The sequence below is a fragment of the Aquila chrysaetos genome, chromosome 13 (genome assembly GCF_900496995.4).
Source record: "Aquila chrysaetos chrysaetos chromosome 13, bAquChr1.4, whole genome shotgun sequence".
Taxonomy (NCBI): domain Eukaryota; kingdom Metazoa; phylum Chordata; class Aves; order Accipitriformes; family Accipitridae; genus Aquila; species Aquila chrysaetos.
Genome location: NC_044016.1, coordinates 7,050,152 through 7,062,768, shown reverse-complemented (window position 1 = coordinate 7,062,768; position 12,617 = coordinate 7,050,152). Strand labels below are relative to the sequence as shown.

Here is a 12,617-nt window from a genome sequence, read left to right as displayed (position 1 = left end):
CACAGAAATTAATGGTAGTTTTCTGGGCATCTGGGGTTTCACTAGGAGTCTGACTCAAGAAGTAGCCAATAACTGCTCTTCACTTGAACATGTAATGACAAGAGATCATGACAAAATGATATAAACATCTTCAGGAGAGGAGCTGAAGGTGTTGCTTACTAACTTTGTCTGCAAAGTGTTTTTGTGCTTATATCGAAGATACACAGGCGTATGGAAACAGTAGAGTATTAGCAAGATCATAATTCAAACCTAATGGCTTCATGAAGCTCAGTGCAGAAGAGTAATTTTTGTGACTGAAATTTTAGATGACACAAAATGGAAGGATGTGAGGAAGAAAATAAAAACATAAGATTAAAAACTTCCTCCCACTTAGCTATCCCCTCAGATTCCTCTGTTTAACCTTAATTAGTTGATTAACTTCTTTCTCATGGGTCTCCTGGGACAAGTAAGGCTATAGGACAGATTTGGAGATTCTGATCAATCTGCATTGGGGGACCATCTGACCATCCTGATGTGGTCTGCTGAAGGTCTGAGAAGGTGTTAAGATCCTTGAGAGAAAAGCAGATAAACATTTCAAATCTGAAGTAGACCGCTGAAATATAATGAGAAAAATGTGCCACCTCAGAGAAAGGTATTTTCCAACACTCCAGCAGTTTCTTACGATATCTATGATGTCTGGCATAGTACATAGATTGCTATGCCTCACTCCTAGAGGTCAGTGACCGTTAATTAAAATTTCACTGTACACCCACCTTTTGAAGGATGTGTCCTCAGCTTGCCATCTGGAAGGTTGATAACGGACAGATTTGCAGGCCGTGCTGCAATTCTCAGACCCAAAGATGAATTTCAAACACTTCCGATTGCAGCAGCTGTTCAGATCTGCATTTGGGATGGTTTGCAGAGAAAGGACCCCTTTTGAAATTTTGGGTTCAGTATCAAGCCTTTAACATGGACTGATTCCAGTGCTGGAGACGTGAATGTTGATGGCTAATGCTGGGCACGTAAATAATAACCAAGGGTAACGTGAAAGGATAACAAGGGATTCTCTGTGGCCATCTGGGTGGAGAGAGAAATTGAGTCTCCTGAATGGACACCACCCAAGGCTGCTTTGACAAGCAAACAGCTTCAGCCAATATTTGCTACCATCTTCCATTACATGATGCTGAGCCTCAGGCTTGGAATTCAGGTACAAGTAATAACACAGGCAGGTTACATCTTCTTTTTTAGCATCAGAGAGAGAAAGATTAGCAAAAGCTTCCTGGACAATGAACTTTTATAGCTTCTCTGTGACTCTTTGGAATGTTTTGGGGGAATTGCTGGTGATACATTCACAGCTATGACACTGGAAATACATAACCCCTGGGATGGCACTCACAAGCATGCTTAACCCAAACTCCTTCAATGGTCTCAGCTCTCTCTTTTCCAAAGAACATCCCACTTCATTATCTTTTAGCATTAAATAACTGGTGTTTGTTTGTGCCTGGCATTTGTAAAGGTCTCAGAACCAACAAATCCTGTGCTTTAGTATTGGTGTGTGGCTTTGGCTTCCTCTTATGTCCTCAACTAATTTAACCTTTCTTTGCATCCAAGCCATTGCCTAGAAGGTGCAGAGGAGCACAATGACATATAACCCAGGGATGCTGTTCATACTTTGAAAATGATGTTGCATTCTGCACCCTACAACCCATGTAGGGTTGTAGTCTTTTACCACACACAGGTCGTCAGCCCCTGAAGGGCAAAGATGCTCGATCAAGCTGAGCTGTCCCACGTGTATGGAGTCTTGTTTCCTGGTAACATGCTGCATATAATAGAAAACCAGCATCCAGAACTGTAAGCAGTGTCCCCCGGAGAGGAAGAATTTGCAGCTAAGGAAAAGGCTGTTATTCGGTACAATATTCTGGCACTGCTTAGCATTTTGATCTAGTTCTGTTTGGGAAGACATCTCGTGATGGAGAATGTCTCACCTTATCAGAGATGGACGGCAGCTGCTGCACAGGAATGGGAGGTCTTTAGGTGATCAGCTGCATTGGGAATAATTTGAAGAGATGAGAGTTAATTAGTTCAGGGTAAACCAAGAAGGGATCTGATTAGCCAGAATACTAAAAGCCAATTACTTCCAGAACACAGTTAAATGGCTTTACAAAGCTAAGAAAAGACAGCATCTGATAGCTTTTCCAACACATGAGCTCTGCCCACTAAAAAATTGACCTCTTCTTGCTCTCCCCCAAGAAAATTTAGTTCTGGGTGAGGGCAGATTTGGGAGGGGGGTTGCATTTTTTTTTCATAAATAATTTCTGGAAGGGCTTGTAAGATACCCAGCTACTCATGAGCAGGTTTTAATGTGGAGAAAAACTCATCACCATGAAGCAGGATTTTTTGAAGAACCACTGTTAGAAGCAAACTGATCTTCCTTGCAAAGTCAGGTTGTCCCTTCTTCAGGTGGAGTTTGCTCTCAGGCAATCTGGCCATCCTGGGAACAACACCAGGTCAGCCTCCTACCTGCTGGTCCCCTCTTCTCTGACAAGAAGCAGCCATCCTGTATATAGCTAAGAACCTGATGATTTCCTTCCCATGGGTTGCACATTAAAATATCAAAGAACCCTGATTGTGGTCTTAGCCTATAGCTGAAACATTAGGAAGTTCATTTCTGGAAATTCAAACACATTCTTTAGCTTGCATAACATTTATATAAAAACAAAAGGACACTCAAGGCAGGCAAAGCTAAGAATGTGAGCAAGAAGTGGACCATCTGTGGGCTGGTGTGTGGCTGCCTCTGTGGCTGCTAACACTCAATTCCAGCTGGACCTGTCAACTCCTTTCTTGTAAGCATGCTGTCAATGCAAATTGACAGGAATCCCTGGGATTCAAGCCTCAGAATGTATTCCCTTATGCAACGCTAATTGTTCACAACAGGACAGATATCGCAGGAGAGGATGTTTGACTAATTGCATATCAAATTGCACCCAAGCCAAAAACCAGTCGCAGAGGAGGCAGTATGTAATTTCAGATAGGGTGAAATGGGATCATGTGTATGCATGAACTCAGCCACATAGGTTCTGCTTAAATTCTCACCGTAAATATTCAGCAGAATTTGCAAGGCCATAAGGCAGTGCTCTGCGTGAATGTGAATTGCATCCATAGCATGTATGGGACTGTGTCTTGTATAATTCATGAGAATAGCCACACGGGGTCATACCAAAGGTTCATTCAGCTCAGCGTCCTGTCTCTGAATCTGAACAGTGAAAGATGTGTAGGAAAAAAGCATAAGAAATGCAATAAGCATGGCATGCTCCTTCCCCTGCTGTACCCTCTATACTGACAGTCACTAGTTCAGGGATTTCTGGAGGCTGTTCCTGCTTCCTAGAGCTTAATGGCCCATGAGAGACCTTCCTTCCCCGATTCTGTCTAATTGCTTCTTCAACCTATTCATACTTGTGATATCCAAAACATCCTGTGGCAAGGAGGTGCACAATTTAATTATGTATTGTGTGCAGATGTTCTTCTTTTCATTTATTGTGATTAATAATTTCATGTATTGCCTGCTAATTCCTGTGTATAAGAAAGAGCGAACAATCTTTCCTTACTCATTTTTGCAGTTTTCACTTCCTCCCGTAGATTGCTGTATATTATTTGGAGAAAATGAAAACTCGAACTGACTCATCTCAGATATTAAGGTGATAAGAGATCACTTCTATTTGTTAACTTCCAGCTGTATCTTTATAGTGGGTCTGTTCTGAATTCCAGGTACAAGAAATGGTCTCTCTGTAGTATTCAGGCTTTGAATACAAATTACAGCATGAACCTGCCTCCAGCGTTATTATCCATTGGGCTACTGGGATTTAGAAACTCTTTGTATCTTGTCTGGTTACTATGGCCATTCTCAAAGTCTGTTATTTCTATGCTTTGTACCAGATATGTAAGTATAAGGCTATGCTTTGGGTTGCCCTCAAAGGTATACAGCATTTCAATGAAAATCTCTCCATGTTCAGACACAGAGGTTTCAGCAGACCCCCAGATGCAAAGACCAAAAAGAACCCCAAAACCATGGAAGAAAATCAAACCTGTCCCCCCCTTTCTCCTTGTCTTCACATGTAACATTGTGCAAAATGCTGCTATGAAGGTCTCCCTCTGCAACTGCTCCACCCATCATTGGATTCTCCATCTTATTCAAAGTCTCACATATAGCTAGTCTCATTTTATCCCATGTACCCATCTCCTAATAGTGTATCAGATGCATCCTTCTGATTGCTTGTCATGGGCAACAGTCATTTTTTCTTTCTCAAGGGAAAGCTTTATTCATACATCAATTCTCCACCTTCATGCCAGAGACTCTCTCCCTTAATTCTTGTTTTCGAAGCCCCTCATACAAAATGCACAATGGGTATGAAATGCCAGAGAATCAGAGCACCTGTGTTTTGTATTCAGCCAGCACTAGCTTGAGTGGATGTGCAAAAGCACAAGCCTGGACTTTTGAGGTCCCCAGCCCTCAGCACCCTCATAGCTCTGTTTCTGCTACATACTTTTTTCCCCTTGCCATGTCTGACTATGACTGTTAAGTTCTTAAAGGCAGGAAAGGAGTGATATTTACAGTGCTTTGTTTCTTATTGCCAGTGTCTGGGACAATTGACACGAAAGTGCACCCTGACAGTGGTTCACTTCAAGTGTGGAGCATTGCTGTTCCTGTCAAGGGGAAAGAACCTAGTGCAGTTCCCAAGAGCTTGGGTTTTTTAAGCCCCTTTTCAAAATGACATTTCCATAGACAACAGAATATTTAGTTGAGTTATTCTGTGCAAACTGAATCAAATCTTCCTGTTGTTGCTCTCTGTGATCAATAAGAGGTGCATCATTTGAGAGGAGTATTTATAGCACCCAGTGTGGAAGTTTGGTTTATACCACCGGCGTGAGTGAGGGTGTTCTGAAGAAACTACCAGACAATTGGTACGCAAGGATGACAGCCCCAGGGGACACCAAGCTGGTGGTGACCATGGCTGCATAAGGAGATTTAGCCCTTCTTGGCCAACCTGCTCTGCCTACACGTTGCCCTCTATCTGAGATAATGGCATGGCTCGAAGCATACGACACGTCTTAGCACGATATGAGTATTAGCCAAAATCTGAGCAGGAGCTGGGTGACCAGTTGTAGCTCCACGGGTCCCTTCCAACCTCCACCCTCCTGTGCAACTCTGTGCTTTGCTTTCACTCCTAAAGCGCCTGAACTCAGCCCTCATGCCCGCCGGCAAGGATGCTGGGACAAGGCACGATCCCAAACTCCTCCCCGAGGGATCATCACCAAACAACAGCTCCCAGCTCCAGAAGAGCCGATGGCGGACACACTCAGAAGAGAGAAAAGATCGTTTTATTGCGAACATCAACTGCGGTGGGGGGTGGGCCCAGGGGTCACGGGGGTTCAGCCAGTACCAGGAAAACGGCCCCTACAACGACAGAGTCAGAGAGCACTGCTGAGTCCGCAGCGGCGGGAAGAGGCAGGACTTGGTTGCCCTCTCTTTGGGGAACACCGCTGACGAGGCGTCGTTCACAGCCCAGAAGAGAGCGAGCTATGGCTGGCATTGACGAGGGGAGGGCTCTGGCGCCTTATCCCCACGGGTAATGCCCTTAGAGAGCTGTGCGCGCACGGAGATGCACAGGGCGCCCGTGCCACGCAGCAGGGCTCGATGGGGAGCCCCTGGGGAGCTGCCACGGAGTTCTTGCCAGACCCTGCGCAGCAGCAGAGCCTGGTACACACCTGGGCTTCTTGACCTGCCAGACCTTCCTGCATCTTTTCCGTTTGCGATGCCCCAATACGTTTTCTCTCTTCCTCCTCTTCTTTTCTGCACAGCTTTCCCTCTCCTCTCCCCAGGCCTCTATTCTCTTTCGGTTTCCCTGGGTTTCGTTGTCCCGAGGAGAGCCTGCAAACCTTTCCATCACACAGTGTGCTTAGATGGTGAAAGCCGCAATCCACTGGAGTCAGTTCTCATTTTAACCAAAGCCAGCTCCTCTTACCTGCCGTCCTCTGAAAGGCTCGCCACTTCTTCTGGGCACCCCAGGGAGCCTGCCGCGCTCTCGGGGGTGGTTGGAGGCAAAGCTGAAGGGGCCTACGACAGAAATGTCGGAGTTGGCAGGTGGCAAGGGGCGACCTGGGGTGGTAAGGGACTGCTTGCCAAATTGCTACCTTAGATCTCCAGAGGAGATCCCTTTGGCTGCTTTGCCTCAGCCACGTTCTGCACTGTCCCCCCGCCCCGCCCCGCCCCAAAGAGCCTTGACGAAGCTCTGATGAAGTAGGACCCGAGCAAAACCCCTCGGAAGTTGACGGCTACTCCCCTCTGTCTTTTTGCGGGTATCCGGTGGGCATTTTGTGAGATGAAGCCTGTGCCTCGTACCTTTGAGAAACAACCTTGCCAGTTTCCCTTACTGGGTGTCATCCCGGGGGGGCAGAGGAATAACCCAAACCCACACCAGCTCTACTGCCAGGAAGAGGCACAGCAGCCCCTTGGCCTCCTCAGAAACTCTCCTCCTGCACTAGGCACACTGTCACAGGGTTTGGGGACCTGACATACCTCTCCCGTTTCAGACTCCCCCACCGTATCTCCCCCAGCTTCTTTGAGGACACCGAGCAGAGAGGGGGGGGTGTGCGGCAAGGCTTCTGCCTGATGCTTGGCGTCTGCTGTGACTGCAGGGACTTGCTGCTCTTCCAAACGCAGAGCTAGAAAGCAAAAGCGTGGGCAGCAAAGTGACTTCGTGGAAGGAGACGACAGCTAAAGCAGAACCCAGCCAAAGCCCTACACCCCTTATGTTTCCAGCCCTCTGACGCCCTGTCTGCAGGCTCCAGCTCATCTTGCAGAGCAAACTGTTCATGCCCCGAGAGGCAGTGGCCAAACAGAGGCCACGGGACAAGCGGGGCTGAGAGGCAAACACTGGATGACCAGCCGCGCCAGAAATGGCGCTGACGTTTTTGGTATCCCGAGCCCCAGCCTGTGACAGCCCTCAGTTCCTCCGCATACCTGTGGCTCCGTCCGTGGGTGCTGGCGACTCCCCAGCTGCTGGACAGGAGCGGCCAGCCACCTCCTCCCCAAAGATGTCGCCGCAATTTTCAATCATCAACAGCACCAGCCTGTTCACCTGCACACATCAAACCCTTGGTCTCAACCCAGTGGCCTGAAAACGGGCCGAGCAGCCTTTCCCACTGCCGACCCTTGCCTCTGCACAGACGGCTGTGGCTGTGGGGCTGCCTTTCCGGGCAGCCACCCCACCGGCATTTGCTCAAGGGAGGAGGCAGCCAGGGACCTCTGAGCAGCCAAGCTCTGATGGGCCGGCAAGGCTGCAGCCGGCTTGCCAACACAGCGCACCTTCTCGGTCACCTCCAGCATGGCCTCCAGCGGGAGCAGGTCCTCGTCGGGTGGGCTCAGCAGGTTTGGCCCAAGGCAGATGGCCAGGCTGCTGGCGGTCATTCTGCTGGTGGCTGCGTTGTGGCCGATGTGCTGGAGGAGGGACAGCAGCCGCTTGAGGAGGAGGAGGTTGGCCGCAGGCAACTTCTCGGCCACCCTGAGGGAACAGGAACTCAACGTTAATAGAGCAGATGTTGCCCACAGCCATCCCCGAAGCTTGCCCAAGGCAGGGGGGAGCCAGCAGCTGAGCTGCGCAGCTTCCCAGGTGCTCTCAGCCAGCGGTCGGTGCTCCTGTGCCTCAGGAAGGAAGCACGGCATTGCTTCCCAGCCCCTGATCGCACCCAAGCCCAGGCAAGGGAAGGCTCCCTGTCCATGCCCTTTCCCCCGAAATCTAAGCCCACCCCAGCAACAGCACGCTGCCAGAAGACACAGCTTTTTAAGGAGACCGCCCCTTTGCAGGCAAGTCCCAGGCCTCTACCCGTCCCCGCTCAACAGGCGGGCTGCTGGCCACACTTACGCTTTCAGTTCTTCCACCTTTGCCTGCTTGCTTGTCCTCTCCATGGCTTGCATCCAGTCCTCGTAGAGGTTGTTCACGAGGAGCTTGGCGGGGATGCTTCGGAGGAAGTCCTGCAATGCCAAGGGCTCCGGGTGAGCCTCTGAACACTCCAGGCCGGCCAGGAGCTCCTCCAGCCGCAGGTCCGAAGCGCTCACCTTCAAGATGGCGGCCAGCAGGAGCGCAGGCTGGCTGCCCAGGTCGACGTGTGCGCCGCGGTCCAGGGCCTCGCGCAGCTCCCGAAATTCGGTCCCGCTGGCGGCTCTGCGGAATATCCCCTCCATCGACGGCCCTTCCTGCTTCAGGCCAGCCAGCAGCTCCTGCGGGAGAGGCAGGAGGACAGTTTCTTGGCTGAGGAACTGCCTTCCGACAGCGGTGGCCACAGTACTGCCCCAGACCTGGCTCCTCGCTGGGGGTGAAGAGACCAATCCCCCATCCCCGGAGCTCCTGGGGACGCCCATGGCCCCCCCGGAGCAGCCGGAGCGAGGGCTCCCACCGCCTCTGCGGAGCATCTGGAGGGCTGGGGACCCCCGCGGCCAGGCTGGCTTACCTGGATGGGCCGCGGCAGGGAGCCGTCCTCCCCGCAGAGGGCTGCCAGGGGCTGGCCAAAGAGCGCCCTGCTGCAGCCAGAGCCTGCCTGCTCTGGCGCCTGGGCAGCGGCTGGGGTCCTCCGATGAGCAAAGGGCCAGGGCAGCCCCCTCCTCTTCCTCCTCGTGCTGCTGCTCCCTCCTGCCGCAAAGGGAAACGGAGCGAGAGCCCGTCAACGGAGACCGCCAGGCCGGCGCTCCCAGGGCCTGCCCTGCCCGCAGCGTGGTGCTGAGCGGTGCAGCGGGACGGGCAGAGAGCCAGCAGCTGGAACTCTGAGCTCCGGCTCAGCAGCTCCGGCCGGGAGGCTCCTGAGAGCCGGCACGCCACCAGGAGAGCCTGGCCCAGCCCTCGCCCTGTCCTCCTCCAAGCCGTGGGCAGCAGCGGAGGCTCCGTGTCCCCGCAGAACCACGTCCAGCGGCCGCTGCCCAGCGGGCGTCCTTCCTCCTCGAGGTGACGTCCTGCCTCGGGCTGCCCAACCTGCATGGCGACACTCGAGGGACAAGTGAGCACAGCTCAAGCGCTTGCAGGAGGTTACCGTTCCTCCCGACGCTCACTCACCCGGTGCGTGGCAAAGTCCCCCTGCGTCGCTAGACGGGACCGTCGGAGGCCCTTGCTTGGGACCGGCCTGCAAGAACCAGGCTGCGCTCAGAGAGCAGCCGCGCAGCGCAAAGGGCCGCCGGCGAGCTGCCAGCCGGCACCGGCAGCCCAAGCGCGGCAGAGCCGGGACCCGCCGCCCTCCCGGGCTCCCTGCCCCGCGCGGCAGGTTTCCCCCCAGCACCGCCAGCGAGGATGTGCCGGCGTTCCTGGTGGCTCCCCAACCCTCTCTGCTCCCTCCATCCCTCCCGCACAACCTCACCCCACTGGCCGCACGTGCCGGCGCAGCCAGAGGCGGGCGAAAGGCAGCCCTTCTCACCTCTGCCTGGCCCTCCATCAGCCTCTCCAGGCTCCCGGCGCTGAACGTCCTCCGCTGGGCAAGAGAGAAGGAGCGGAGGCAGGTGAGCAGCGATGGCTCTGCCGCTCGGCTGGAGGACCGGGGCTCGGGGGCAGAGCCCAGACCGGGCAGGCACTCACGGCGTGGCGGCGGCTCAGCTCCTTCTTGAGGAGTGTGATTGACGGGACGGGCGTCACCCGGGCTCTCTTGGCTCCTTCTGGTGTCCTGTGCGCCGGGAAGGGTCGGGGAGAGAGCTGGCTGAGCCCCAAGCCGCCTCTTCTCCCTTGTCCGGCAGCTCTGCCCGAGAGCTGCCGGCAGCCGCGGGGGCACCTCTCCCCAGCTGGGGAGCTGTGTTCCCCCGTCCGGCTGCACCTGCAGCATCCCCGCGGCTCACCCCAGCAGCGTGCCCACCCACAGCTCCTTCAGCGCCCGGGAGCTGCAGAAAGAGAGGAGAACCAGCGTCAGGCCCCGCTGCCCCCCAGCCCGTGGGCAGAGGCCTGTGCAGCCCTGCCCCGCGGGGAAGGACGCCGGAGCGGGACGAAGCCCCGTGGGGCAGGACAGAGGCGCTGCCCGAGCCCTGGCTCCCCGTGTCCTGCCAGAGCAGCCGCTTTCACCCTCCCCTTCTGGGGACCCAAAGGGGATGCAGGACCTGGCAATGCCCCCATCCCTCCCTGCCGCCGTGCTCCCTGCTCCCTGCTCCCTGCCCTGTTCTCACGATGGCGCGGGCGTGCTTGGCAACGTCTCCTGCCCGGCCATGGGACTCACGGGAAAGCGGCAACGCAGGAGCCGCTGGGCCAGATGAGGAGGATGGAGGTCCTGTCCTCATCGCCGCCTTCCTCCTCTTTCTCGTCCCCCGCTGCCTCCTTTCCGCCACTCAGCACCCACAGCTGGTCCAGGGCCAGGCGGAGCTGTGGGCGCACGGCGGTGCCACGTCTGCAGGGAGCGGAGAGGAGAGGCAGGCGGTGAGCTGGATGGAGGTGGCCTCCTCGGGGTCCCCCACCTGCCCTCGGGACGGACATCGATGGGCGCATCCAGCACCAAGGCGCCGGGGTTGGGGCTGGGGCTGGTGCCGGGGTGTCCCTGCCCCGGTGCCAGGGCCAGGGATGGGGGAAAGGCAGCTGGGCTCTGAGGGCCTTACTGCAACTTGGCGACCACCAGTTCCTCCTGGAGGAGGAGAAGGCGTCTCTCGCTCCTCTTGCGGCCCCGGGTCAGCCGCACGTCCGCGCTCAGCACCGGCTCGGCGTCGGCGAGAGCCTCCCTGCAGAGCAGAGAGCGGCGGGCATGAGAAAGGCCGCCGCCGCCGCGGGTCCCGGCCGTGCCCCCGAGGCACAGGGAGAGCCCACCTGGAGCCGCAGCAGCAGTTGGCCTGGCCCATCCTGCCCGGGAGAGGAGGACCCTCGCCGTGGACCGAGGACGCGGGCCGGTCGGCGGCAGCGGGGACGGGAAGCGAGGCGCCGGTGCCGGCTCGGTGCTGCTCGGCCGGATCCTGCCTCCTCCCAGCGCTCCTGCGTGCCAGCACGGCTCCGTGCTGCTGGCTCTGGTGGCCGTGGGCTCCAACGGACCAACGTTCCGAGCCCAACGGAAAGTGGGAGGGGCACCGGGGTGAGAGTTCTCTCCAGTATGGCCGGCTCTGCCTCGCACTGGGGAGCCCCGGGCTGGACGGACCCAGCAGAGGGGAAGGACCGTCTCCCTCCACCTGCTGGCAGTGCCTTTTGCCTTGGGGTTCACCGCTGGCTCCTGGCCTCCCACTAGACTTGGTGCCGCCAGTCACCCCTCTCTGGGACCAGCCGCTCAGCTGGTTTTCCTTCTGCCTCCTTGTCTGCTCAGCCAGTCCATGCTTCTTCAGCTTCTCCGTGAAGCTATTCTGGCAGACAGTGGTCAAAGGCTTCCTCACGTCTAGGTGGACAATGGCCACTGCACTCCCCTCATCTCCCAAGCCAGTCATTTCACCATAGATGGTTGTCAGTTTGGGCAAGCAGTGTTTCCCTTGCTGAATCCATGCTGACTCCTAGTTCCAATCACTTTCATGTCCTTCATGTTTCCAGGATATGCTTTGACATTCCCAGCACCTCTGTGAATACAGGATCCCCTTTTCTTATCAAATATAATAATAAGTTCAGGTTACCTGGTCATATCTGAAACTGTTATGGAAATTCTTGTGTGCTTGGCCTTAATTTTGGTGGCTTTCCTGTCAAGCCTCACCAAGAATCTGACTGTGAACGCTACAGCAAACTTTTAACAAGATGTGCAGGCTCTGTCCTCATTAGTCTAAACAAGAGAGGAGAAGCAGCAGATGCATGCGGAGTGGGCATTTCTGAACAACGTGAAGTTAATTTGAGCTTGGATGAAGGGAGCCTTTGACTGGCAGTGAGCTCTACATACTAAAGGGCACTGATGTGAACCAGCACGTGCAAGCCCTCAGCCACATTGTATTGCATATTGCTGCAGTGTCCTTCATTGGAATCTGATTTTGAAACACCCAAAATAGCCAAGGGCAACTGGAACAGAAATTTTACATCAACCTGTGATTGTAGCCATTTTAAAGCTGAATTCACATTGTGTTTGAGAGCATATTTCCTTAAACTGTGTTCACAGTGCCTACTATGATAATGTTCATCTAGGTCATTTTTTCCTTGCAGGCTTGCTGTACTATCACCCACATTTTACAGAAGGGGAACAGATACAGGGAGAGACTTGCTTAAGGTCAGAGTAGGCTGGTGTGGTGGAAATGGCAAAAGCACAGAAACAATGTGAAAAAGGTGGGTCTAGTCTGAACAGGAAGGACTTGAATGACAGTGATGTTGCAAGTATTTATACCAAGTCTCAAATGAAAAGACAATGTCAAGACTATTTCCATTACCTCTTCTTTTTATTCCAAATACTGGCAATGATGTGGCTTGAAAATAGAATTATTCTGACTTTAAACATTGCTCCGTACTTCAGATACACTATAGTTGATATTTTCCTTAGGGATTTTTAACTTCTGATTATTATATCTTACAGTTTCTCATCTCCTCTCTCTCCTTCTCAATTTAACTGCCATTTATTTGTGACACTACCCACCTCTGAGCAGCCAAGACATCTCCTCTGAGCAATACTCCCGAAGTAAATTCCACTGAGGTTCAGGAGCACACCTTTTCCTTAATCTAGCCACAACCGCCTCT

General features: G+C 53.8%; 1 protein-coding gene across 1 annotated transcript; it reads right to left on the bottom strand.

The window, feature by feature from the left end:
- Positions 1-5,343: 5,343 nt before the first annotated feature.
- LOC115350236 (T-cell activation Rho GTPase-activating protein-like) lies at positions 5,344-9,005 on the bottom strand. Its single transcript, XM_030035649.1, has 10 exons — positions 8,774-9,005; positions 8,485-8,690; positions 8,093-8,254; positions 7,899-8,008; positions 7,343-7,538; positions 6,998-7,115; positions 6,554-6,699; positions 6,000-6,091; positions 5,743-5,913; positions 5,344-5,431 (listed from the first exon to the last, which is right to left on the bottom strand). Exons 1-10 carry the CDS (start codon positions 9,003-9,005, stop codon positions 5,407-5,409), a joined length of 1,458 nt encoding a protein of 485 aa, XP_029891509.1. The 3' UTR covers positions 5,344-5,406.
- Between the last annotated feature and the right edge of the window lie 3,612 nt (positions 9,006-12,617).

Bases quoted from the DNA above. Each gene is read 5' to 3' on its own strand.
- LOC115350236 (XM_030035649.1), bottom strand. From the start codon at position 9,005: ATGCAGGTTGGGCAGCCCGAGGCAGGACGTCACCTCGAGGAGGAAGGA. The intron at 8,691-8,773 runs GCCCGTCCCGCT...TCCGTTGACGGG, and splicing joins GTTCCAGCTGCTGGCTCTCT to CTCTCGCTCCGTTTCCCTTT. The intron at 7,539-7,898 runs GTAAGTGTGGCC...CTGTTCCCTCAG, and splicing joins AAGGTGGAAGAACTGAAAGC to GGTGGCCGAGAAGTTGCCTG.